This window comes from Bactrocera neohumeralis, chromosome 2, assembly GCF_024586455.1.
Source record: "Bactrocera neohumeralis isolate Rockhampton chromosome 2, APGP_CSIRO_Bneo_wtdbg2-racon-allhic-juicebox.fasta_v2, whole genome shotgun sequence".
In the NCBI taxonomy this organism is placed as follows: Eukaryota; Metazoa; Arthropoda; class Insecta; order Diptera; family Tephritidae; genus Bactrocera; species Bactrocera neohumeralis.
In genome coordinates, this window is record NC_065919.1 from 828,275 (window position 1) to 855,686 (window position 27,412).

A 27,412-nucleotide genomic window follows, 5' to 3' on the forward strand; every position below is an offset into this window, starting at 1 on the left:
TACCAAATTGTGCGACCTAACGGCTATGGGAGAGAAAGGAGTTAAAATGTTGCATTTGAGGAGCTTGCTACCGGTTTCGCATAATTTCCAAGATTCCTATGGAAGTTCCCGGAAATCTCATTCTTTACGAAAGATATTACTCGCATAATCGAGTCTAATGACGAGCGAGATTAGAGTTTATGGTAGAGCGGTTCTGACCTTTAGTGCAACAAAGTTGTGCTTGGGTAAAATTTTGTAATAATCCTTAATTGTATGTATGAAGTGTGTCTAGATTAGCTAATTAAAATGCTTATTCAAGCTATAATCATGATTCAGTATATGAATTGTGATATTTGGAACAAGTTTTTTTTTAAATTCAATGAGTTCGGAGAGCAATGCATAAACAACTGGTTTCAGACAATTTCCTCAGCTTTATTTTCAATTGTGAGCTAAATGCGGCATTAGTCGAGCCTCAGATAAAACGAAATTAAATTTATTGTTCAACTGATTAATCAGCGCTGATATGAAGTGTTTTTTTGGTAAGAACTACACCCAACTCTTTTTTTACACTGTAGATACGTTCCTCAGAAATCCGTGTAAAAAAAGAGGCGTTTCCTATAGTAAAAGGGGGGATACTTTCCATGTCATCTGAAAACCGTGTAAGATGAAATAAAGAACTATATTTACTTCGAAAAACCGCGTAAAAAAAGTTGAAAACAATAAAATTTCAGATATGCATACAAATTGTATGTTCTTATAGCATTTTATTGAGCGTTAAAACTTAATATACATAATTGATACAGGTGAAAAATTGTAGAGCATGCAAAAAACAAAAGAAATCTGTTAATCCATAACTAAGAACAGAAAAATTAGAATAAAAATAAAGAAACAATATTTACATAGCTACATAATAATTAGTCGCTACTTGACAACGAGCGCAATTGTTTGCGACGAACTGGACTATAGTCGGTATCATGGCTGGAGATATCCATTTCAGCAATGTAAATATCATGCGAACAAAATGTGTAGGTAAGAGTTCTCGAATAAGGGGATTTTCCAGTCACTACTATGTATGTTCATTTCAACAATGGTGCTAGGTGTGGTAAAAGCAAACATAATTACAAGACAGTAATTTTGAAACCGAAGTAGATTAAAATTTTTTACCAAAAAAATGTTTTCTCAACCGTATAACTTCAAATCCGTGTAAAAAGAAACCGTGTAAATCCTTTTTAAATAGTATATTGTGATTGTGAGTACTTATTGGCCATGCCGTATTTGCTAACGGAAACATAGAAATCCTACTAATTTCTAAATGACTACAAAAATTTATTTAATTCTATACACAAATCTATACATAAATCTTTCCTCTCTAAAGTCTTTAAGATTAATACATATGAAAACGGAATGATTAACCATTGCAAATTGCATTAATTATAATACATAATTATAATCCATATACCCATTCAACCATTATTCCCTTCAGCTTCCTTCCTGTTCGTTTTTTTGTCGAAACATATAAAATAGTACCAGCGCTGATGGCGAGCAAACTCCTCGCCATCCTTCAAAGTTTGCGGTAACTTTCTGTAGAGATAGAAAATAGTTACAAAAACAAAAAAAAAAAAAACAAATATACATAAATTATTTACTTACTGATTCATGGTCTCAGGCAGCGCTAGGCATAAAAGAGCGGCTATTAACATTATACCCGATATGAAGATCGACGGGAGCGGTTTATAGAAATAACCTAAATATATCACATATGAGTTCAGACTGGTAAAAGCGAATCCCGCAACATGTATATTGGCCATGCCACGACCACGTACGGTGGTCGGTATAAATTCAGAAGAGTATTGTGCCTCCGCTTCATAGCTCACGACGACGCCATAACGACCCAGACCGACCATAATCGCAAGAAGTAAAGCGTTTTTCTGCGTTTCTGTAAAGGCAATCAGAAAACCGGTAGCCGCAATGATTATTGAGCTCACTAGCAGCGTACTGAAGGCCATTCCCTTGCGACCTATACGATTTTGCAGCAGGATGATGGTTAAACTGCCCATAACGTACACCACTGAAGTGGCCGAAAACAGTGTGAATGGCGAGCTGCCCATGCCTTCCATATTACGGCTGATTACATCAAGTGCGAGCGCTAGAAACATGCTGCATTGGAATGAGAGAGTATCAGAGATAGAAAAATAATGAGTAGCAAATAAAAGAAGACTTTCACCTACTTCTTCAACAACATCAAAATGGTGAATTTGCGCAAACGTGGTGTGCGAAACATGCCCCAAAATGTGTCTTTGTTGGTTTTCTTCGCGAGTTCGTCACTTGTCGTTTGCTTGTAGTGTGCTATGTATTCATCGAAAATTTCATCTTTCACTTCGCGTTTATTGATTTTGGCAACATGTTTGAGACATTTAACCGCGCGATCGTATTGGTGTGTTGCCATCAGCCATTGTGCGCTTTCACAAATTAAAAAGGGGTACAATAGCACAATTACGGCCGGTACTGAAGCGATGTATAAGTAGTTACGCCATGAACCTGACCACAGCGCAAACCAGGGTGCCAAGGCCAAGCCAAGGAAGTAGAATATGCCGGTGACCATGTTCAGACCAAGTGTACGTTTTCTTGGACTTAAGTATTCGAAGACTGAAATAAATAAAATCATGTACAGATATATTAAATGAAAAATGAAACACCTCCTTACCCATTATATACATCAGATAGTAAAATGTGTCTGTGGATAAGCCTGAGATAAAGCGAAAGAGTGCATACAGTGGCAAATTGGTGGAAAAAGTTGTGAGAAAGTCGCCTGTAGCGCCAGTAAGTGTGGTGCAGATCAACGCAGGGAGTCGTCCGACTTTGTCTGCCAGGAACCCGAAGAATACCGTGCCTATCACAGAACCCACAAAGAATAGTGATTGTCCCACTGCGGATTGTATGGACTCTTCACATACCCAGTTTAGCTGCAGGTGAACAAATGGATAATATAATTTAAGAATAAATGAATGCACAAAACTGTAGTATTTTAATACTGATTATGAATAGAATTTTTAATTTTACTGCAGTAGAAAATTGAATTATGATATTCATTGTAGAACAGTATTTGTTTTTTATTTATATTATTTTAACTGTTTGAACCAATGGACACAATAATTGTTGCATACATTTGAGCGCATTCATCAGATGCAGACAATTTGAGCAAGCAACTATCACGACGACCGCGATTAATCCCCTTTCGTTTAATAATCATCATCTTATTCTCTTTTAAGACAATTGAAGTAGCAAATAAATTAATGACCTACTTACATCTGATGTAACGCTTTTATAACCACTTTCATATTCATATATCCACCGCTGGCATTTACCGAGTTCGGCAACAATTGGCTGACCGCCGACTATGTCATCTAACATGGTGCAATGTGGATTGGCCGTTTGTGCGTAGACAGCGCGAATTTCAACGAAACTGGCATTTGACAACTTTTCATGGTAACACCTAGTTAGAAAACAATAAATATTTACGTATTTGCGCAGCTGAATCTAAAATGTTCCACAGGAAACTATAGTGAAGGGCAAGTGACTGTTGGAGGTTAGTTAAGTGGCTGTTTTCTGAAATAGCACGACAGCAAAATGTATCGACTATCGCAGGCAAGCTCACATACAATTTACTTTAGTTTTGTTTAAACAACTAAAATGTTATTCCAAAATTGTACAAAGAAATGAATAAATCTGGAAGAATATTGAAAATAATTATTGAACTACAATATTTAAACGCTTTTTGTACTAATTTTCTCATTTACGTTTATTTGTGTTTAATGCCACAGATAAGGGAACATAGACTCTAGGTCACGGTCAAATAAAATATATGTATACGCATGTGTATTTTGAAAAAACTTTGCTAATAAGTTATTACACTATATTGTGAATTGAATATTGCCATTAAAATTTTTTTATTGCACTTTAGTTAGCATTTATTGTTGATTTGAGCCTGCAATGTGAATGATCATTGCTTTTTCTTCATAATTAATGCAGAATTATATTCTCTAATATTTTGATGGGCTTATTATAATGGGCTTAATATTAACTATTTTTCATCAAAAAGCGTAGTTAGAAAAGATTTTAGCAGCTCCTTTTAATCTCAAACTTGAAACTTCAATAGCACGGCGAAAAATTCATATCAAAGCAAATTTTTCATATAAAACATTAACCAGCTGGCACTTAGTAGGATTAACTCAGGTAAACTGCTTACATAACTTTGAAAATACTCGCAGAACACTTCCTGACCTCCCCTTACATTCATTAGCCAAGCACTTCATTTCCATCTATGGTTTCCTCCCTTACCAGTGTTCTGGCGTAAAACTGATTATTGTTTGTGCAAAGTAATGCATCGATGAGAGAAGATTTGTAAGTCCAAAGCATAGCATTATGAGAAATTGAAAGCGCCCAAAATTGCCACACTTCTTTAAAACCGCGTCAAAATCCATTACCGGCAAACCCATTTTCTTAATTTTTGGATTATTAGTTTTCCAATTTGAACAACTTGAAGATTATGAATTTGTTCTCCTTATATATATACACATATAATATATCCTTATTTTGTCTTCGTTACACACACACACTTCTACACTCCGTTCGCCGACATTCCTGAAAGTCACAAAACCTTTCAGAACGTCTGCTTCAGCTTTTATATACGATCGGTTGTCTCGGCGGCTTTCGACTGCGGCGCACTCTCGCCGACCCTTCGGCATTTAAGCAATGTTGCTACTAAAGTGCTTGCTTACATACATATGCCTTTATTGTGGTGACACTTTGTTGCTAGACAAAAGTAAAAAGAACATGATTTCGCTTTTGTTTTCGTTAGCGTTTCTAAAGCGCAAACATCAACAGTATTTATACTTTTTATTATATTGCCAAATACTTTTACATAATCCCATTCTTGCTTGCAGTATTTAAGTTTGTGCGGGTGGGCGTATGTGAACGTAGCTGACGCTTTCGCATGAATTGAGAATACCTATTTCATCCTTATTTCGATAATTTGAAGCCATGCTAATTTAAAGAGATCGCAGCTTTGATTTTTATTTCTTTGTTTTAGAATACGATTCAAGTAATATACAATCCCCAGAGGCATATTTAGTAAAAAAACATGCTGGTCCAAGTAGATGTTTTTGTTCCGTCTTCCTGTTTCGGATCTCCTTTCTCGCTATAAAGTTGAAATTTTTAAGCACAATGTGAATTTTGGCTCGGAAGTTGGGATTTCGATTCGTCACACTCATTCACATAAACTTTACTTAAACTATGTGTAGCCATTTTGAGAGTGGTTTCAGTTTTTGTTTGCATCATAACAGCTTTCCCTGCATCTCAACATATGCCCGTTGGTCTCCTACATAGAAAGTTTTATAACGGAATTCTCTATGATTTCACAATTAATTCGATTGAATCAATTATTTTAGCAAACAAATACAAGTAATTTGCATGTTCTCATGTTGATGTGTATATTAAAAGTCAGTCTCCTATGTGTTAAAATTGAAGTCAATTAAGAACTTGGCGCCAATGAGAAAAGCTGTAGAAGAATACTAATATGGTAAATGTGACTGATGTCTATGTATGTATTATATTTGGGCTCCTATCAGACTTCACTTGTTTGCCGTTATATTTTGGTACTTCATGTTTTCGTTTTCGTTCTGGATGGAAAGCCGGTTATAGTACCAATGAAAATATTACAATTGGCAAATTCTGATGCCTTTAAAGTGTTCAGGGTATTTCATTAAACGACTACTTTTTTTATTAGTTATCTTATAGTATAAAGGAAAATATCGAAATAGTAAGTTTCACTTTTGTAAATGTAAATAAATCGATGCAAACCTTGAATAAAAATATAAAGTATAAATTGAGATACTATGTTTATCTAATGAGTATCCTGCTTCTCAACGACATCATTGTTATTAGTTTGTACTCGATTAAAGCAAGGGAAGTAGTACCAGCGTTGGTGTCTTGCAAAGTCTTCGCCGTCCTTAAGGGTTTCTGGTAGTTTCCTGAAAGTAAAAAGGGAATGAAATTCCAATATATTTTAATTAGTATTATAATTATTCTCTACTTACTGATTTAAGGTCTCCGGCAGTGCCAGGCAGAGTAGCGCGCCACACACCATTACCGCCGAAATAACAATCGATGGCAACGGCTTGAAGTAGAGACCCAAATAAATGACATATGAACTAAGCATAGCAAAACCATAGCCGATCACATGAATGTTCGCTAGGCCACGCCCACGTACTGTCGTTGGTATGAATTCTGCGGCATATTGTGCTTCTGCATCATAACTTACAATCACACCATATCGACCCAGAGCAACCATAATTGCTAGCAGCACGGTATTCTTCTCAGGATCAAGAAAAGCGATCATAAAGCCCGTTACAGTGACTATGATCGCACTAACGAAGAGCGAACCGAATGCCATGCCTTTCCGTCCTATGCGATTTTGCAGGAAAATTATTGTCAGACCGCCTGGGATATACGCGAGAGAGGAGACAGAGAATAGCGTGAAGGGTGAGGAGCCTAAACCTTCCATATTGCGGCTGATCACGTCAAAAGAGATTGTGACGATCATGCTATGGTGCAAGAGTTATTTTTTTGTTAACAGTGCAAAATAAGATTCATACTTATTTCGATTTTGTCACTTACGACTTCAATAACAGTATGATGGTGAATTTTCGTAGTCTCGGCGTACGGAACATTCCCCAGAAAGTGTCTTCATTTCTGTTGAACTTTTTATCCAAAGCCACTTTCTCCTCATAGTATGCCCGAAATTGCGTGAATACTTCCTCTTCAACTATGCGCTTGTTGAATTTCGCAACACGCCTCAAACAATTTACAGCTCGATCGTAACGTTCAGTTGCAATCAACCACTGCGCGCTTTCGCAAATGAATAAGGGATAGATCAGCACAATCAACGCGGGCAGAGAAGCGATATAGAGGTAATAACGCCATGATCCCACCCAAATGGCATACCAAGGTGACAAAATCAAGCCAAAACAATAGAAAAACGCTGTTATAACATTCAGACCGAATGTGCGCTTTTCTGGGCTCAAGTACTCGAAAACTTCGTAGGAATAAGCAAGAAGAACTTTAAATACACGATTCATAGTGTAGTACACTTCTGCTACTCACCCATTATGTACATGAGGTAGAATATCGTATCATTCGATAGACCCGATACAAAGCGGAACAATGCGAACGCAGGCAGTGATGTTACAAAGGAGGTTAAAAAGTCACCAAAAGCGCCAGCCAATGTTGTGCAGATCAGCGCTGGCAAGCGTCCAATTTTATCAGCCAGAAATCCAAAGAATATTGTGCCAATGATAGAACCCAAAAAGAAGAATGACTGACCTGTAGCAGCTTGGTACGCATCATTACAAATCCAATTGAGCTGAAAATTAAAAAAAAAAAATTAAATGGTTAAATTAGCAATGGGAAATGATGATGAATTCTTCTTTTTCATCCAAATGGTCGTTGAGTTGTTTTTTGAACAATGTACCTCTTTATGCCGTTAAGTAAATTTGAAATTTTTTAAAGATACAATGTTAATGCTAATTCTAACAAAAAACAAACTAAAGGATATTCTGCGTTTTTCAATTTAATTGTCAAAACTATTTTTGCAGAAAATGTTAATAATTGAGGAAATGCGTTAATGGAAAAAAATCGATTTAGTATTTATTATTGTATTTCTTAACTTACATCTGTGGTTATGCTGCGGTAGCCACGATCATATGCATAGATCCATTCAGTGCATTTACCCACCGCCGCAACTATCGGCTGATCGTCGACGATATCTTCCAGCAGAGTGCACTGCGGATTTGCGGTTTGCGCATAAATGCTGCGTACGTATGAAGTACTGGCGTTGGCTAACTTCTCGTGATAGCACCTGAAGTTTCGATAAAGTTGCGGTTATTTTATGAATTAAATTTTCTTCACTGTTCACTTTGAAGTTTTCCCTATTTTCTTACTAAGTCAGAGCCTTAGCAGCCATTATCGAGCCTGCTTTGGGTAGTGGCCCGAAACTTCAAGGATAGGTAATTTTCAATGCTACACTGTTGGGCGCAACTTGAGATATTACTTTTGTGATTCATCCATATCGAAACCCATGCTACATCTGAGCTTAATTATAGTTCTAAGTGACTGAACTCTGTAATTTTGAGACTTCGAACTTCTTAAACTCACCAATGCTCAGGGGTAAAACTAATAATCGTTTGCGCAAAATAATGCAGCGACGATAGAATATTTGTGCAGCCGTAAAAAAGCAATAACACCAATTGATAACGCCCGAAATTGCCGCACTTCACCAGAACTGCATCGAAATCCATTGCCACAGGTTCACACTATGGTAAATATCATAAGATTTAAGTTTTCCAAATTTTATACGTTTTAAAAACTATTTTCGAATACAATTTGCATATGCCGGAGAGCAGTCTGTAACTTTTCCCATGGCCAAGGTGAAACTTTTCGAAAGTGATGGCAGTTGCAGTTTTAAATGCCAAACGAATTGCTTTCTGCCCCTTTTGCCACATGAGCTAAGATACATACTATGTATATTGCCTAATATCTTGTGAAAATCTCTAAATATACATACTCTTATCATAACTGCAAATGCGAGTGCGCCGCACGAATTGCCAAGAAGGTTTTGGGCCACGTTTTCCTTTAAGTTTTCTAGGGCGCATATGAACACTACTTTCAAGCAGAAATGTGTTAGCTAAGATATCTGGATATATGGATCCGAAATTTTCTTTGCTTTGCGTTAGAAATTTTGCTGAAATGCATTGCGGGATACACAACGGATAAAACGAGCTTCTTGATAATTATCTGAAAGTCGCGCCAATAAACTCTTGTTATGCATTGTGACTATAATTGGTGATTTGCGTAGATGCCTTATTTGTTTTGTATTTCGAAATAATCTAACTGGACTTTTTATAGGTTTTTATAATGCTTTGTCATGTTGTCATGTTTTTTATTCACATGAAGAGGGAGTCTGAAAATATTCTTAATAAAATAAAAGTTTGCGTTACAAATATTTACAGAGTTTTATTGAAATTTATGAGAAAGAAAGGATGGTTTACCTATTTTGAATGATTGCTCTTAGAAGTGGGCGGCGCGACATGTGTGTAAGTGCTATCTACGACGAGTATTCGTAATAATATGCATAAAAAATATGTACAAAAAAATAATTTATTAAATCATTAAGTATGTATAATATTTTAAATGCTATTTGCGTTAACTGAATGTGCTTTTATTACTGTAGAGAGTCCAAACTGTTTTGTTTTCTTTTGTACATTTTACTTTTGTGGATTGAAATAGATTTTCGGTTGTAAAAAAAAAGTTTGCTTTTATCCGATGTCAACTGTGGAAGATTTGAGATGACAGAGATTTAAAGGGGAACAACCTCTTCAAAACATGAGTTCAGTCACTTAGCTTTTTTTAGCCAAGGTTAAGCAATTAACTAAGTCTTTTCAAGTGCAATAAAAGGCCGGTATCAACTTTATCGCAACATTCCAAATATTATATACATTTGTATATGTACATATATATGTGCATTATAATCACTGCATTTCTTTAACCAAATATTCGGAGTTTATACTATTTACACTGCTATTGATAAGCGAGTACAAAGTGTGAAATGCGAATATGAATTAAATACGTGCATTTGCTGAATTGCAGAATTGTGCAACTCTTTTTGTGTTTCTTTGCTTCCAAATGTTTCAAAACATGCGAACACAACCCTTGCCCAGATATCATGCCAGTGAGGCAGATAACCCCTAAGGGCATTGAAGGCCATTTTTCTGCATTTTGCATATACTCTCTACATTTTTTATTAAGGGGTAAGTGTTCAATTGACCTTCACGTTTTAAATTATATTTGGTAAGTACGTAAATCAACACAATTTTGTATGAGTATCTCGTAACAAAGCTTGTTTATTTACGCAAAACTTTTGAGCTCTAAAAAGCTTCTACAAAAGTTTTCTGTAAAATTCACTGCTGGGCAATGTCGCCGCAATGCTACTAAGCTTAACATACTTTGAGGGATGACTTGTGACGATTTGCACTTTTTCTAATTTAATAGTATTACGTATATTCAACAATTTCTTCTTATAATTCTAAAAAAGTAGTAATTACGAATTAAGTATTTTTGAATTTCTTAAAAATAATTTATACTCGTATGTACACATAAGTTCAGAAATCTTACAAAACTGTTGCTGGTAACATTTCAGTAAGAGGAAGCGTTCTTCAGCATTTTTAATATTGGTGGAAATGCACTTGTTCAATATCAAATACAATGACGCTCAGAACATGTAGAGGAAGTTATGAGTTTACTTGACTAGTCTCGATATCGATACAAATATAGGTTTTTAATTTCTTTTTTAAACTGCTCGAACTCAAATCTTCCATTACATTATCAACTATATGTGTATTTTATATTTGGTGAGACATTCTGATACATACAATAACCTTTAAATTGCTTCATTCGAAAGTATCTAATGGCCTTTTCATTACGAATTAGAAACTCCTCTATTTATATTAGGTAGTCGAAAAGACTTTTCGTATTTCTAATCAATTTTTAACCTATTTTTTTATATTTATATAATAAATAAATAAACAAATATGTACCATTTTGGTCGACCACTTTTTGCCATTTTTCCGCTAGAGACATTATTCAATCAGTGTAAATCGAACTGATACAGGATTGTCTCCTTAAAATTTGTAAACTTCACAAATTTCATTAAAGGCTATGCCTCGCAAGCCTTCCCTTTTTTATACAAAAATTTCAAAATATAACGAATTTTTTCATTATTTTCCCTCATTTTTGACGGCTGTAACTTTTTTTCAACTTCCCCGAATGCACTGGAGATATGCGACTGCAAAGACATCTATTGACAAAATACGAAAGGACTTTTTCGACTACCCAATAAACATATACTTTTCTTTGTTAGTCCATCTGCAGTCATACATATTTATACATGTAATTAAATTTTGCGCTGAATCGATTTCATTTGGACTATTGACAAAATGAATCCCACCGAAGTTACAAACTTCCTTAATATTTGACCACAAAGAAGGCTTGTTTCCACTTATGCATTTCACCTTCTTTCTCTCAGTTCTTTTAGATTTTTGCATATTCGATGAACATCTAATTTGTGAATTTGTAATTTACTGGAGCTATAAAATTGCCTATCACTTACATATATACAGCTATGAATTTGATGCTATGCGTTTCATATTCGCATGAGAAGCTAGATTGCTTTGGGGCTAAATTATAGGCCAGAAAATAAGATCGAGCGAATATCACATTTACGAAATTATTTCTCCGCAACTGCGATTACTTACATGAATTCAAGCAAGTGACAGTTATAGAAAGTCTCAACAGTTAGTATTTGTTGGCAGAAAATGTTTTATATCAAACAATTTTTGTGACACCAAGCATGGAAACACGCAACTGAGCAATATCCGTAATTTGGGCTTTGTAAAGTACATTTTTGAATTCTTGTTTAGCTATTAAACAGCAAACGAGGAAATCTAAAGTTCATTCATAATATTTATCTCGTAGTTCAATGCAATTAAAATGATGCCCATTCTAAATATATATCTTAAATAAGTTAATTGATTTGATTTCTATTGTGCAACCTAACTCATTTCATATTAGTTGAGTAATATAAAACTAAAGTTAGTATTAATTATCGATTATGAAACTTAAAACAGTTGAAAATATCGCAAGCGATAGTGGTGACAACGTCTCGATGTACAAGCTATCGACAATGACACATTTCGGATTGGTAATAAATCTGTTCACTTTAACAAGATTGTCGAGGAAATAAAATATTATCGATTAACGCTGATCTTAAAGAGCTTTTTTCAACCAATCCCGTCGCGATCATTGCCGTATTCATGCTTTCTTATATCATTGTATAAACAGCTCCAAGATTGCTTCCATCGATATACATATGTGATGCTATATGGGTATATTGTAACCCGATATTTTGTAGTAATTAAAAAATAAACTTGATTTATTTGAAATATTCTTAAACTAATTCAAGATTACAGTCGAAGACAATTATTTATAAATAGTTAGACTATTTTTAATAATTCGTACAGCTCATGGTTCCATCGAATGCGATATTCGCCGTGGCCAATGCGCAAAGGACCATAAATCTTTCGCAGAACCTTTCTCTCGAAAACTCGCAACGTCGACTCATCAGTTGTTGTCATCGTCCAAGCCTCTGCACCATATGGCAGGACGGGAATTATGAGCGACTTATAGAGTTTGGCTTTTGTTCGTCGAGAGAGGACTTTACTTTTCAATTGCCTACTTAGTCCGAAGTAGCACCTGTTGGCAAGAGTTATCCTGCGTTAGATTTCCATGCTGACATTGTTGGTGGTGTTTATGCTGGTTCTCAAATATACGAAACTATCTACAACTTCAAAGTTATGACTGTCAACAGTGACGTGAGAGCCAAGTCGCGAGTGCGACGACTGTTTGTTTAATGACAGGAGATATTTCGTCTTGCCCAGACCCATTTGCCTTGCTTCCTTGTCCAGTCTGGAGAAAGCAGAACTAACGGCGCGGGTGTTGAGGCCGATGGTATCAATAGGATGGAGTCATGTGTAGAAGTTCACGAAAGTGAGGAAAATTTTCTGATTGCCATTCATTTGGGAGTGGCCAGAAACAATTCTTTTACATATGGCTCAAGCAGCTCACGACTTCCGGTCCTAGTCCAAGTATCCTTCGGGTAGCCAAAGTACAACCGTTTCAGGGCGAGCTAAAGCAAAAAGGCGAAACATCCCTTTCACAGGGTTGTGAATTCATTAGTAGTTCGGCTCGAAGTCCTCTGAGCTAGAAAAGGACTTTTTTCATAATTAAATACTTAATAAAAAAAGATTTCTTCTATAAAATAGCCAATGTAAACTTTTAAATTAATAATTAATTGCTAATGTGATGTCAAGAATTTATTAATCGAATAACGGTTGTATATGTTTGTATATATGGTATATAATTCGCAAAACACTCATTTCTGACGTAAAAATCAGTGAAATTATAATGTAAACAATGATAATTGTCAAAGGCATGCGATCGTGCGGCGCAGCGAAGACATATTAATAGCACACAATATATGATGAATAAATATATATTAGATAAAAAACAACAACAAAAAAGGGATGTTAGTCGAAATCACAAACTAATAAGAATCGATTGTCACATTCACTCTCACACATACCTTCATATGTACATACATATGTATATAATTTGGCGCGCCGAAATCACCGCATTTCCGAGATTGATAATTTTACAAATTATTTGCACGTACACGCGGATTTATATGTATATGTACATAAGTGTGTATACTCGTATGTTCACAGATGCAGGCGGCAAATGTGATAGCGTGTCTGCTGCAGTGCTCAGCGGCCTTAGGAGGTACAGGTTGAGGAGTTTCGATGAAATCCCACCCACTACTTTCATTTCACATTTTCCGACTATATTTTTCTATTTACAGTTACGTATGCACTTTATAAGGTGGTATAAGGGTGCCGATCATGTTTAATAGTGGCGTAGTTTCACTTTCGACGAACACAAAGGCAATAAATTGTACAACGAAAACACAAGAGTAGGGAGAATTCATTAGAACGTTCCAACGAACGTAAGCGCCGCGTAGCTTTTCTGATGCGCTGACTCCGCGGCTAGTTCTATTTCAATCGCGGCTCAGCAAAAACGGAGGTAAATATCGCAATCAAACTTCGGCAACCAATTGTATTGTCGTCAAGTTCACGTGTGACTTATGAGGTCTCCTTTATCGTCGCTCTTGCGGTTTTTGTTGTGATTATATTTTTCTTGTTTTTTAAATGCTTGCCATTACACTTGTGCACTGATTACAGAAATTCCGCGCCGCAGATGTTTTGTTTACCCGCGCGCGGCACTGACCAATGCAGATCAATGCTCTCCGCACGCTCCGCTTCGTGAAATGACGGCGTAGTGCCAGTGGTTGCGCGCATGGAAATATGGTTTTCACCTATAATTCTACACTTGTGCCACATTTTCTTCATCATTCTGAAAGATTCCTACTTTTTTGTTGATTTTCTTTGGTGGTGTGTGTGTGACGTGCGTATGTGGGGAAATACGATGCAAATGCCTGCAATCTCATGGGATGTGTAGCTAACTCAATAACAGTTCAGCGTTACTTTCGTTGAGCTGCGGTGGTTACTCGCGGTCGTACGTGTAACGGTTGTAGGCGTAGTGGACTTAAGTGATCCTGAAACAAAATAAAAATACTGATCCGTGCATGAATACGGTTGAGAATTATATTAATTTACTAATTAATATTAATTACTGCACTTAAGCACTTCGTTAATTGGGACGGTGAAAACTATGAGAAATAAGCGCATTTGTATGACGAAAACTGTGCTCGTTTTAGCTGCGTAAATAGTGTGAGTGAAATAAAAGCGGAATGGATATTTCATTTCATTTGTTGACAATGTCTTCTTTGCGTAACAGAAGAGTTCCTAAAACGAGAGGATAAGTTTAAAGAGTATGACTGGGCGAATATTTAAGTAGCGCCATTTACTAACTCGTTTCAATATTAACTCATCACTTTCTCAGGACGTTTTGGCAAATATGTCGGTGCAGGGATTGAGAGGCTATTTTCCAAACATTACGTTTTGTTTTTAGTAAATATGGAAGTTTTTTTTTAATTTCACGAAATATTTGTTCATAATGCTGATATATGTTACTGTGCATGAATAAACGTTTCTTTCTTTAAGCGATTGCTATGTTTGCAAGTATATTTTTGACTACCAAAAATTAATATGAATAAAAAAATAAAATAATTATTTAAGTTAACTCTCCACTTTCGCAGTTTTTGGCTTCTACGAATGAAAATGAAAATTTACACGAATAATGTTGTTTCTGATAATAACTGTAATATGGAAAACAAGTGCGTCTAAAATTAAAAAGTCTGTTTTCTCCTCAGCGGCATGTAAGCCACTGTTTTTAAGTATACACATGTGGGATATTATGTATTAACATTTTTAAAACCTACCTCAAAAGTTATAGCACTTTGTAATTAAGAAGTTTAAAAATGTGCGAATTGGTGATTGTTGGTGTATATGTATGGGCTGAAACTTCGAGAGGCCACTCATACAGTATTTCGGTTTACGAAGGCTACACAATAAGCATATTGGGAAATTGCCGAATAAAGTGTTCATTTTGCGACTCTTAAAATCTATTATATTATTATTATATATAAATATCGCACGACAAAAAATATGTTATCCGGCACCCGGACCCGGAATAGTTCGTTTTGCTTCTTTATTCGGAGGCGGCTGAAAGCATATAGAAAGCTCAAATTGAAAACCAATCTATTAATCTCGGTGGTAGAATAATTTCTTCTTTCCTTGTTTTCTGTATTTATAAGTATGTTTAAAATATTACGAACGGTAAAGCTGTTTGGTGACCTTGACGTGGGAAGATTCTAAGTCAATAACACATAAAAACAAACTTTTAATAAATTTAAGTATACTATAAAATTTAAGAATGGCTGCGAAAATAAACAATATGTATTATGCCATTAAGAGTTCTTTGAACTCATAATAAATCCAAAAGAGCCAAAAGAGCCAAAAGCTCGCCAATTGCACACTTCAAATTTACAAACATTGACTCATAATTACAACAATTCTACAGTGCCGATTGATAAGCGCAACAGTTGCTGGACAGTGAATCGACATCGGAAATTATTTGGTGTAATAACAGCTTAAAGGCAGGCCTAACGGAGCGACAGCTGTGAAGTTGTGAGCACGCAAACGTATTGCTGAAGCGGTGTCAGAATTGTCTAACGGTACTTGCGCACAGCAGAAATGTTGGAGCTCGACAAAATCTTGGAGAAATGTGGCGACTGTCATCGCTTGCAGGCGATAATGCTGTTATTATTCTGCATCATCAATTTGCTTTCCGCACTGCACTACTACTCACAGACGATCATAAGTTTCGTGCCGAAATATTGGTGAGTCCAGCGACTAGCGACCACTAAACCACAGCTTTTGTTGTTGCTCAATTGATTTCATCGACAGGTGCATCGACGGCTATGCGAATCCGACGGACGCTTATGCGGTTGCCAGCGAGCAGACAGGCTCATCATGTCTGCCACATCGGTTTGCAGAGGGGGATGAAGCCGCGTTTCAGAATGTCACCGCAAATGTGTCGCACACGTGTCAGCAATTCGACTATGAGCTGTATATGGGCTATCAAAGCTTTACCAGCGAGCTGAATTGGATTTGTGAACGCGCTTGGCAGGCAACATTGGGGCAATCGATGTTTTTTGTTGGCTCAGTGGTGGGCAGCTTACTGTTTGGCTTTCTGGCAGATAGCTTGGGTGACTCAACAGTTTAATGGGCTTAGTGTTGCCATCTACAATTTTTTTTTCTTTCTATTTCTCACGGCAGGTCGACTTCCCATTTTGATCGCCGCCAATGTAGTGGCAATGGTTGGTAATTCCTTGACCATCTTTGGTACAACGCTTCCAACTTTTTCGTTATTTCGCTTTCTATCCGGTATGGCGACCGATAGCAACTTCGTTATGATGTATATTTTAGGTGAGTGTTTTAGGAGAAGCGGTAAGCACACATTTCTTATAACTCCTAAGAGCCGTCGGCACACTTCATAACTTAGGGACTTCTATATAATAGAAACTTACACGGTTTGTTGGGCACGACAATGACTCCAAAAATCTCGTTTGAGTAACTCTTAGTTCGAACAAGTCTGAAACTAAGAAATAATTTATTGAAATTAGCCTTTTTAGATACTTCAATAAAATCGAGTGCTTGAACCAATTACAACTCTAAAACAAAGAAAAAAATGTGATCGGTTTGCAAAAAAAAAAATAAAATAATATGATTGAAAGTACTACAAAGGGTGTCAAAAAAAATAAATTCAGTATGGTTTATGGGTGAAAATATTCTTAGGAGCGTAGCCAAATGTAAACTTAAAATTTAAATGGAATAAAACAATGTAAGTATACAACAGTGTAAAGGAAGAAGCAGATATTTCTAAAAAGAGTTGTGAACGCAAAAATATATTTATTAGTATCAGATGGTAGGTATTTGGGAAATCGGCAGAATTTATGACGATTCAAGTGTAGTTCTTGGTAGGATTACGCCCTTAAGAGAGGAAGATGTTTCACATGTTTACATTAGAGAGTTATTTGTAATTGTGTATGATTAAAACTTCTTTTATAAATCTTTCCCAGTTATGGAGTACTTGCGTCCATCTCTACGCACTGTTGGGCTGAGCATCTGCATTGGTTGCTTTTACTGCCTCGGTTCAATGGCTGCACCGTGGATTGCTATTTTGCTGCATACGTGGCGCGGTTTCCTTATCGCTACCTCGACCCCCTTTGCCATTGTGCCGTTATTCTACTTCATTGTGCCCGAGAGTGTACAGTGGTTGATCTCCAAGCAAAAATACGACAAAGCCGTTGAGTGCCTGAAGCGTGTGGCGAAGATCAATGGACGTGCAGTGGAGGAATCCGTTTATACCGAATTCATAGATGAATGCAAGCGCAGGCAGTTGCATACGAAATCTGGTCCGAATCTCTTTGGGCTATTTGCAACGCCACGCTTGCGACGAAACACGCTTATCTTGTTTTTTAAGTCGTAAGTGTTACACAATTGCCTTTTATGGCGAAGTATTGATTAACTTTCAATGTATTTATGGCTGCATGTACCAATGTTGTGACTATCACAGCATGGTCATCACTTTGTGTTACGACGCGGTGTCGCGGAATGTTCAAGGTCTCGGCATATCGCCATTTGTCATGTTCACATTGAGCGCCACGGCCATATTACCGGCCTGCATACTGTTGATCGTGCTGCAAGATCGCATCGGCCGCAAAGCGATGGCGTCCATGTCACTGCTGCTAAGTGGTATTTTTATATCGGTCACCGGTGCAATACTCTTCTGTACTGAGCGTAGTGGCGGCGAGAAGGGTGAGCCTCCAAATGAAATAATTTAATCACAACTTACTAATAAATGATTTGCATAATTTCGTAGATGTCGTATTGGTCGTGATATTGTCGGTTATAGGACGATTTGGTGTAACGGTTGCTTACAATTCTGGCGCGCAATATGCAACTGAGTTGATACCGACTTGCGTACGCGGCCAAGGTGTAGCGGTGGTGCATGTCATGGGTTATGCGTTCACCTTCTTCAGTTCGTACATTTTGTACACACGTTCGATCTTTCAACCTATGCCGGAGATAATTTTGGGTCTACTTTCGCTGTTGGGTGCTGGATTGTGTTTACTGTTGCCTGAGACGCTCAATAGGTGAGTGAAGTAATTTGAAGTAAAAAAATTTCTTTAGCTAGAAAATATTAAAGACAGTTTTCTACACTAAATCGTCTATGATAAACTACACCGGAGACTAGGTTATAGGGCTTTCGAAATTCTACTGCCTCTACTTAAAAGATATTGCAGAGCTATTAAAATATTAGAAATACAATCAATTTCAACAAAATATGCCAAGAGCTGTAAAACTTGTTCTTATTTTTATCCTTTCTCCGATACTTAATTCTTTCAGTGCGCTCTCTTCACTTTGGAGGCCAGTTGTGTTGGTATTATTTTTATGCTTTTGCAACATGTTGAGTATAATATCTTGCTGGTATTTTTATGCTTTTGCAACATGTTGAGTATAATATCTAGTTTTGTTCATCTAACGGTTGAATGTATCACCTAAAACTAATCGAGATAGATATAGGGTTATATACTATATAAATGATCATGAATGAACTTTATATTAACAAATTCTTCAATCTAACGGTAAAAATTTGTGAGATTTAAGGTACATTTATTGAAATACTATGTTCTTTGTTGCAGAACCTTGCCCACTTCTCTGGAAGATGGAGAAAACTTTGGCAAAAACGAGCGTTGGTATAATTTCAGTTTCCTGGAGAAACGTACACAATCGGTTGATGTCTTGGCCGCGAACGCAGGATCGCAAAATATACGAGATAACACGGCGGCATATTTTTAAGACAAACCAATTGTTCTGTAACTAGTTCCTAAGTGTTAAAGTAATATTAAGCGTTAGTATGTTTACTAATAAACAGTAATAATATTAAAACCTCCACAATTCTAGTATTTTTGGCGAATATCCAATATTGCTTGAAGCAAGTACCTTAGACACTTAAGTACTTGTTGGTCTCGTTGTGATATTTTTATTCAATTTACTCACTATACAAATCACCACAACTGCACAAAATATTTTTTATTATGAGCACATCTTTTTATATTTTCTTAACTATAAAGGCATTTCAAAATATAAAATATTTTAGGAATTGTACTCTTGACTAAAAATCAATAATAGCTTTATAGATTTTATCATTGCAGACATATGTAGCTATGTATGTATGTATATAAATCAGTTTCCATTATATGGCAAATACGATCACGTTGCTTACCACATTCCAACGTGAATATGCAGCCATCATCCATTTGCCTATATTTGTCGCCGTGATTGGCTGGACTGGCCACAAAAGTACGAAATTCACAACGGACACATGAGAATGAAGCTAATGGCGATTATTTGCTGGTAATACTCATGTATAGCATTCATTACCCACCTCTTGCAGTGTCTAGTGATCAGCGAACATAACTTCTGTGAGTAGTGTTGCCGCCTGTAGAATACACATACATATATGTATATTTAGTCATATACCTTGCGTTATGATTTGAAAGTCTTCACGAATAAAATAAGTATTTACAACTTACAATTAAACAACAACAAATGATGTGCATAACTCAGAGAATTCGTACTTTACCGTGTCATAATATAATCTGCATACAATTTTTTCCGACATAATAGTTCCGGTGCACGATTTTATTATTTCTCCATACAAACCTTTCCTAGTTGTAAGTAAATTATTTAATTCATAGAAGTCAAGCATTTTCAAATTTAAAGTTTTTAACTATAACTTAAACATTTTAACTTTATTAAGAGACAATTTTTGACAATTCTGAGTACTATTTTATTAAGTTCCTTTGTTTCATACTAACTTAAAATTAATAATACTATATCATATCAGCTTGTTAAATCCATTATAAAGAATAGACCCAATTTAAGTGCTCTAAGCGCTTCAGATTTCCGCGTATTGTATTGTATTTAATAATCTCTTAGCTTGGCTGTATGAAGTTTTTGAAAATTTGGAATACATATATGGTAGATATAAGCGACTCACGAAATAACTAGCGTCGTCAATAAACGAAGTAAAAGCATTAATGCGTCAGAAATTTATAAACTATGGCAATCTTACCCATGAACATCTCCGACAATTTAAAGCAAAAGATTTTATATAAATTTCCCAAAGAAATCACTGCTAATAAATTAAACAGCCGAAAAGTGAAGCTGCACAGAGATCGAGACAATGCATAAAAAAAACCGAAAATAAATAATTTGCATGGTAAAATGATGCGATGAGTCGGCAAGGCATTAGGTAATACCTTCAAACCAAATGAAGGCACTAATGTGCCGTAGAACTGACTGTTAACAGAGACTCACGTGTATTTGAGATAACGAACACCACACAAACGAACATACCGGTACACATATGTATGTAGACGACGGCGGTACAGGTATGCTGCACACTTGGGTATTCTCTGAGTGCGAGCTTAGCCAAGTTGGCCTTTAAAAGAAGCGCCCACTACGAGCCATGTGAGCTGCGGCAGTCATTGCCTGCGAGCTCAACGTTGGCATCCGACAATGCCAGTGCCGGCTACAACAGGTTTTTGATTGGCTTTTTGCTCTACTGCTTCGTCTATGATGCTTGCGCTTTTCTCAGCCGGCACTTGTGCTTGTCAGCTTCTGAGGAGTGTTACTGATCCGCCGTGGAGCTCGAGAAGGTGCAAGCGCCGCTGCATTGCCGCGGCGTTCGTGGATCAGTTCAAAGTGCCAACGCAATGCATTGCGCAGCGCAGTTCAGTTCCATTCGGCTCTGCAGCCAGTCGTATCGCGAGTTCTGATTTCAAATTCATTTTGACCTTTTTGCACTGCACTGCCATTTTAGCCAATTGCTTTTAAATAAATGAAGCTCAGTGCCTTGATTATTGCCGTTATTGTGATAATAGACAAACATACACAGTCACACCGTCACAAAGTGTGTTTATACATACATACATATCTAGCCGATCTTTAACCGAATAGCAGTGTACTTGTATCTTCTTCAAACGATACTCGCAGCCATCCGCATTAACCGTTACTTGTAGCGCCTCCGTGATGGATGTTATTGGTACAATATGCCAGCAGCGAAACGTCACCACAACCAAAGCCATTAACCATAACAAAAAATGTTGCCTCATGTTTCCTCACTCTTTAGATGCCGCAGCTATGAGCCACTGATGTTCAAGTACTTTAATACCGCTGCACAGCATGCATGCACAAGTGTAATAAGTATTTATTGTTGTAGCGTCTTTTTGCAATTTCACATTGTTGTGATCTTGTTGTGGAGCCAATTTATTTGCATGTTAAGCATCTATGCAACATTTGTAAATTTATGTACATATGTGTATGTGTGCAGGTAAATGGCTCAGTATAACTTTATTTTATTGCTGTATTATCGTTGTATTTACATTGCTTTTATTGTTTTAGCATGTTCTTGAAATGCTTTTTCTTTCTTATATGTTGCTCACTGAATCTTTGCTATGGGTTATGTGGTTGTTGTTGTTGTCGCGTCAATTCTGTTTTTCTTTCTTTCGTGTGAGCATTGAATTACGCTTTAACTGAAATGCTGCCACTTGTGACATCGCTTTTCGGCTATAAAAAGCAATAAATTTCGTTTGGAATTTATGTGGCATATACCGCCGACGAACTGATGTTGCTGTAACTGGAACCTTTGCAGAAAACAGCCATTCTTTTGCGAGTTAGCATGTGTCTTTCGCCACAAAACTATGCACGCATATACAAGTATGTACACATGAAGAATGGGTTTCGACAGGTATTTTGGTTTAATTATGAATGGAAAATAAAATCTATATGGTCATATCACTCCCAGAGGATTTTAGAATATAGACGTATACATATGTACATATATTTCTGTTATTAAAAAGCTGATTTTATAATTTAGCTAAGCTTTTCTTTCGATGCGTTGCATTTGATGGTTATACTCCATGGAGTGTACTATAAGCCATATTTGTCTCTGAAACACATCAAAACACTTAAATCAATGAAAAGCTTTTCGAGTCCTGCATTTTGCAATTTTTGCCTAAGAATTTTACTCACTCAGTTGTTGCGATTGCTCGCCCGTGAATAGGTTGGTCTTATGGAGGAGAAAGAGCGTACCACAAATCTTAAACTTGGAACAAAAGAATATAGTAATGATATGAATAGGTAGAACAATTGGAAAATTGACACCTTCCATATTTAGTTAAAGTCGCATATCTCAGTAATTACTCGCACAACTTAGAACTTCCGGATTCTCACTTCAGGGATGGGATCCACATATTGAAGGATCGTTGGAACAAGTGTATTAATGTCCAGGGAGAGAAATTTTTTTGAATCACAAAATTGTGAAGAACAACTGTCTTATTGTAATATTTGCCACGGAGCGCTTATTTAACCCAAGTTGTCGTTTTGCCACTTTGCCATTATTATATAAATGCCACATTAAATGAATACTTTCAATACTTATTAAGCTGAAGAGTTTTGGATAATCCGCAAAGTTGTTCATTGAATGTTCTCAACTGGCAATATGGAAAAATAACAATTCCAAAGTTAAATTCGCACAAAACAGCACCCACAAGACAACGGCAGAAGGGCTAGGCAAACGTTGGCAGATGCGAAATGACATCCCATAATCGGACATGGTGGCAAAAGCTGGGAACCCTTTAACTAAGTTCACGGAAGAGTAACCTCTGCAAAAACTAAAAAATATAAAATCCGTCGGCGCATAAAAATGAATGAAAAGCTACAGACACCCTCAGAGCGTAATAAAAACATGAAAAAAACGAGATATGGGCTCAACACGCCGTCAGATGGCCGAATTACTTGTGCGCTGACGCTTTAAGTGCTAAGGTGTGGGTGGGTTGCGCAGGCGCTAGCAAATTTACCGTGTCTGGCGATTCGCTTTGCCGCGCCAGATGCGGCGGAGCGTTGCCACTAACCAACTGACATCGCGCCCCAAAGCAGGTCGTGGTGTGAGGCTTACATGGCTTTTGCTGATTCGCTTTACGTCACCAGTGTTGTTGCCATTGCTGACGATGTTGTTGTTGTTAGTGAGACATGATGCATGCGCAAAATTTGCCTAAATCGATTGTGGGATTTTCCAGCTCCCCAAGTGTATACTTCGGTGCTTTTGCTTTTTATTTTGACGTCTTCAATGTTTGGGTCCCTTAGCCGCACCTCACAAACGAGCAAAAAATATGTATATATTTACCATATATATTTGGATTCAACTTGCTGTGGTTTTGACTGCGCTCTTCCAATTATTTTCCACTTTTCCAAAAGCTGCCGCATTAAATTAGCGCATTGTTAGTATTGGACAATTTAACTTTGCTGCTGGCTAACCCAACTTTATTGCTGTATTCAATACAGGTACATTTGTATGCATTACATACACACAATTATACACATTATTTTTGTGTGCGAAAATAGTCCCCACTGATCTGCCGGTTGAATCTTTGCTTGCTGGCAGCAATCGTGGCGAGCCGCTTGAACCGTCCCAAGTCGAAGAAGTTGGATGCCGCACAACACACTACTAAACACGTTGTTAGTGTTGTTGCCATTGTCAATGCTATTGTTGCTATAACTGCTTTTTTGCAAACAATCGTGTTGTCGCTTTTGTTGGTTATGCTTATACTGTGCGCGCACTGATATCTGTCGCTCCTCGGCCACCGCCACCGCCACTGCCACTGCACCCGCACCCAGAAATCTTTAATGTGAGCAGCGGTACTTGCAATATAAAAGTCAAGAACTATTTGCCTCGCTTCACAGTTATTGAATTTCAAGCGCCGCATCCGCTTGCCGCTTCGGTTGTTCGGGCTCACCACTAACTGTCGTTCGATTCGGTTGGCCATATGTAATTGATCAATCATAGTTTGGAAATAATCGATACAACTGTTGTGTATGCAAACTCACTCGTCCTGGAATATAAAGTATCTAATTTGTTTAGCGCGTCTTGAGCGCGTTTTACCAACGACTTTGGAAAGGACTCGCATATAAGAACTCTAGAAAAAAGTGGTAGCAGGATGTTGATGTTAAAGGTGTGAATAATTTAAAAATTTGTTTATTCAATAGTGAAATTACTGTTCTAAAAAGAAGCCCAATGTGATCATGTGTGTTGTCTTGACTTTTCATGTGCTCTCTTAATAATTTTATAAGGATACCTTTATGTGTTCCTGAACAGTCATCCATTAAAACTCAAGGACTCATTAAAAACCATAACACAATCCTTAATCCTTTGTGTTGAAATGTATTTCTACTTGGCGATTTCAAAGTGTGAAACATTATACAAATAGCGATTCCAAACAATTAATTAATATAACAGGGCTTGTGTGTCAGGTATATATTATATAAAAGCGGTCTTTCAGAACGGCAGCATCTCTTCATAATCTCGGGAAGAGTATTAAGCAATACAACAGACGGCGCTTTTGCTACGTATTGCCTATACTACGCTCATATGTCTTCGATTTAAATTGAAACAAAAGCTAATTTCAGCCTGGTCCATTACTCAAATCTATAGTAAAATATTAATAGAGATGCGATCCCTTACTCCCTAAATCTCGTATACTCGCATACTTCCGATATCATTAATGACACTTTTTCGCTCTAATTTACTGTTTAATCGAAATATCAGCTGAAAGGGTATTTTTGTCTCTTGTATTTAAAACAGCATAACAACACAGAAACAGGTGTGGTAAGACCGAGTCCGTTAATAAGCGGTCATAGAGCTTGTCGAATAAAGTATCGAATATTCCAGGTGCGACACCTGAGTCCTGTTTAAGCTCAGGACGGAACTAAAAAATTTTCATCATAATCTTTTGAAGCTTCCTGATAACTTGAGTCTCATTTTCAGCAGTCATCAATCCAAAAAGGGCACTTAGCCAAAACTTCTGAGGAGGATCCGATCCTCATATGCAGCAGTCTGATTGTTAAAACAAACTGCCGAAAAGAAAAGGAGCTTCGTTAGAAAATACCAGTTTTCCGTCCTTCTATTTTCTATATTATTTGTATTATAATTTCTATGTCCAAAAACACAAGAATGGGTTTTGTTATTTATGTCAACGTTTTTCCAGCGAGAGGAGAATACTGTTATTGTCAATAATACATAATAGAAGAGAAAACATACAATGACCATGTCCCAATAATTTTCGTGCTCAACTTAGCCCCTTTTACAATTAAGAATTTAAGTCATGAAATTATTTTTAGATACTCTTTATGACAACTGTATTTGCATTATCCGAATGCGGAGTTATTGGTCCATATGCAGGTCATTACGGACCCCATGGTCTTGATGGTCCGGGACCGTTGCACTATGCCACCTACGCTGGTCCACATGGAGGAGCTGCAGTTCCTGTGCCATATGTAGCCCCGGGTAAGTAAAATTTTTTTTTTTTTTGGAAGTCATATATTTGACAGAATTTGATTATTCACATTTTCCTTGATTATTTACTTCTCCTTAGCCCCGAAACCGGCTGCTCCCGAGCCATATGACCCTGCACCGAAATATTCTTTCGGCTATGACATTCAAGATGGTTACACTGGCGATTTGAAGAGCCAACATGAAACTCGTCATGGCGACGTTGTCAAGGGCAGCTATTCTGTAGTTGATCCGGATGGCACGAAACGTACAGTTGATTACACCGCTGATCCGCATAACGGTTTCAATGCTGTAGTTCGCAAAGAACCTATTGCATATAAGACCGCACCCATTGCACCGGCACCAATTGGCCCGGCAGTACCTGTCAAGGCACCGGCACTTTCATATCCCTTAGCACTGGCTCCACTAGCGCATGGCCCCGCACCACTCCCGGTACCCGTACCCGCTCCACTGCCTGCCGCGCCTGCTGGACCCCACTACGCTGCAGCCTATCCAGCATTGGCACACAGTACTGCTTACGCCAGTTATCCACTCGCCGCTGATCCACATCACGGCCACTATTATCCACACTAAGATTGACGAGCTCAAGGCGACTACTTCGGATTATAGCTCTATTACTATGACTTGCTCATTGAATATTACATTTATCGACATATTTTCCTGCTTGCATCTATCAGCTACCTCCTATATCTTTTTATAATATATTTGCATAATCATTTACATAATTACTCCCATATCCCTACATATATGACGTATGGGTTATAAATATTTGTATTTTTGCGCATCGGTTTTATTGCTTTTGATTGCTATTCATTTTATTAACTTAGTTTTTATTCTGGCACACTTAAAGTATTTTAAATAATCATATACACATATCATATATAATAGAGATATAAACGTGAATAACGGTTCATTCAGTAAAGTAATTATATACATATAAATATACATACTATTACCCTGAGTATAGAAGGAAAGGCGTACTTACATTTACTTTATACATTACTCTCTCACTCTCTTAATATTGCTCTCTTGTGTATTTTCAATTACAATGTTAGCAGTATGATTACATAATTAGAATTAAATTCGTAACGTGTGTGTTGTTGTTTTCTAAGCATTAGATTCTAATTTTTTACAAACTTGTTTTTCAAACATATTTACATACATACATACAAATAAATATTACAGGTACAACATATACATATTTATATGTATAGGAAGGATAATAACTGCGTTTTATTGCAGAAAGGGCTTTAGTGCGAATATTTTATTTATCAAAACATCTAACAGGTGGGCTGAGGACTTCGCATCGTTTTGAAGAAAACCGTTTATTTTAGTGAAATATATTATTTAATTATTCAACATAGTTGTTTCGAGGACGACACACCAATAATAGCGACCTTCAACAAACCTTCCATATTATTTATATAATAAAAGACATAAGGGAATATATACATTTTTAAAATGTTGAATTGAGTCTAACCACATTTTAAGCAAAGAGTAAGCCTTATGACCTTCTTCGTTCTCGTGACAGTCAGGTCAATAATAGTAGGTAATTGGAACGGACCCGATAATTGTCAAACCGGCAGCATCCCTCCAAATTACTTTAAGAATTTTTTCTGCCACTACAACAACAACAACAAATTATAAACTTTTAGAATACCAAATACTTTTAGAGTATATTAAGTTTTTGTCCATATGGTAGTTTTAAAGATTTTATTCAAATTAGTACATAATTTTGAAATCTGTGCAAACTATATTTGATCACTTAACGAAAGTGCTCGCCGTTTTCTGTTTCGCACTAGGGTTCTCTGTTTTCACCCGCTCT

At 36.8% G+C, this 27,412-nt stretch overlaps 4 protein-coding genes across 6 annotated transcripts; 2 read left to right on the plus strand and 2 right to left on the minus strand.

Annotated features, from left to right (window-relative positions):
- Positions 1 to 1,284: 1,284 nt before the first annotated feature.
- On the minus strand, positions 1,285 to 4,704 carry LOC126750916 (organic cation transporter protein-like). The gene is made up of 6 exons (XM_050460712.1): positions 4,318 to 4,704; positions 3,286 to 3,472; positions 2,684 to 2,942; positions 2,208 to 2,625; positions 1,630 to 2,136; positions 1,285 to 1,560 (listed from the first exon to the last, which is right to left on the minus strand). The coding sequence occupies exons 1-6, from the start codon at positions 4,473 to 4,475 to the stop codon at positions 1,443 to 1,445; spliced, it is 1,647 nt and encodes a 548-aa protein (XP_050316669.1). The 5' UTR covers positions 4,476 to 4,704; the 3' UTR covers positions 1,285 to 1,442.
- A 1,031-nt stretch (positions 4,705 to 5,735) lies between these two features.
- Positions 5,736 to 8,479, minus strand: LOC126767600 (organic cation transporter-like protein). The gene is made up of 6 exons (XM_050485047.1): positions 8,191 to 8,479; positions 7,708 to 7,894; positions 7,141 to 7,399; positions 6,655 to 7,072; positions 6,075 to 6,581; positions 5,736 to 6,008 (listed from the first exon to the last, which is right to left on the minus strand). The coding sequence occupies exons 1-6, from the start codon at positions 8,331 to 8,333 to the stop codon at positions 5,882 to 5,884; spliced, it is 1,641 nt and encodes a 546-aa protein (XP_050341004.1). The 5' UTR covers positions 8,334 to 8,479; the 3' UTR covers positions 5,736 to 5,881.
- Positions 8,480 to 13,564: 5,085 nt separating this feature from the next.
- Positions 13,565 to 19,124, plus strand: LOC126757597 (organic cation transporter protein). Of its 3 annotated transcripts, XR_007666755.1 has the most exons (10): positions 13,565 to 13,728; positions 15,688 to 16,006; positions 16,074 to 16,375; positions 16,446 to 16,595; positions 17,249 to 17,654; positions 17,746 to 17,987; positions 18,052 to 18,325; positions 18,579 to 18,616; positions 18,661 to 18,817; positions 18,875 to 19,000. XR_007666755.1 is itself a non-coding variant. In XM_050471617.1 (8 exons), the coding sequence occupies exons 2-8, from the start codon at positions 15,861 to 15,863 to the stop codon at positions 19,029 to 19,031; spliced, it is 1,677 nt and encodes a 558-aa protein (XP_050327574.1). In that variant the 5' UTR covers positions 13,569 to 13,728; positions 15,688 to 15,860; the 3' UTR covers positions 19,032 to 19,124. The 3 variants fall into 3 exon arrangements, 2 of the variants coding, with proteins under 2 accessions (XP_050327574.1, XP_050327583.1); XM_050471617.1 differs by lacking the exons at positions 18,579 to 18,616; positions 18,661 to 18,817 and having other exon boundaries at positions 13,569 to 13,728; positions 18,875 to 19,124; XM_050471626.1 differs by lacking the exons at positions 13,565 to 13,728; positions 18,579 to 18,616; positions 18,661 to 18,817 and adding an exon at positions 13,910 to 14,435 and having other exon boundaries at positions 18,875 to 19,124.
- A 4,874-nt stretch (positions 19,125 to 23,998) lies between these two features.
- LOC126767876 (larval cuticle protein A3A) lies at positions 23,999 to 26,684 on the plus strand. Its single transcript, XM_050485576.1, has 3 exons — positions 23,999 to 24,250; positions 25,416 to 25,581; positions 25,670 to 26,684. The coding sequence occupies exons 1-3, from the start codon at positions 24,236 to 24,238 to the stop codon at positions 26,158 to 26,160; spliced, it is 672 nt and encodes a 223-aa protein (XP_050341533.1). The 5' UTR covers positions 23,999 to 24,235; the 3' UTR covers positions 26,161 to 26,684.
- Positions 26,685 to 27,412: the final 728 nt, after the last annotated feature.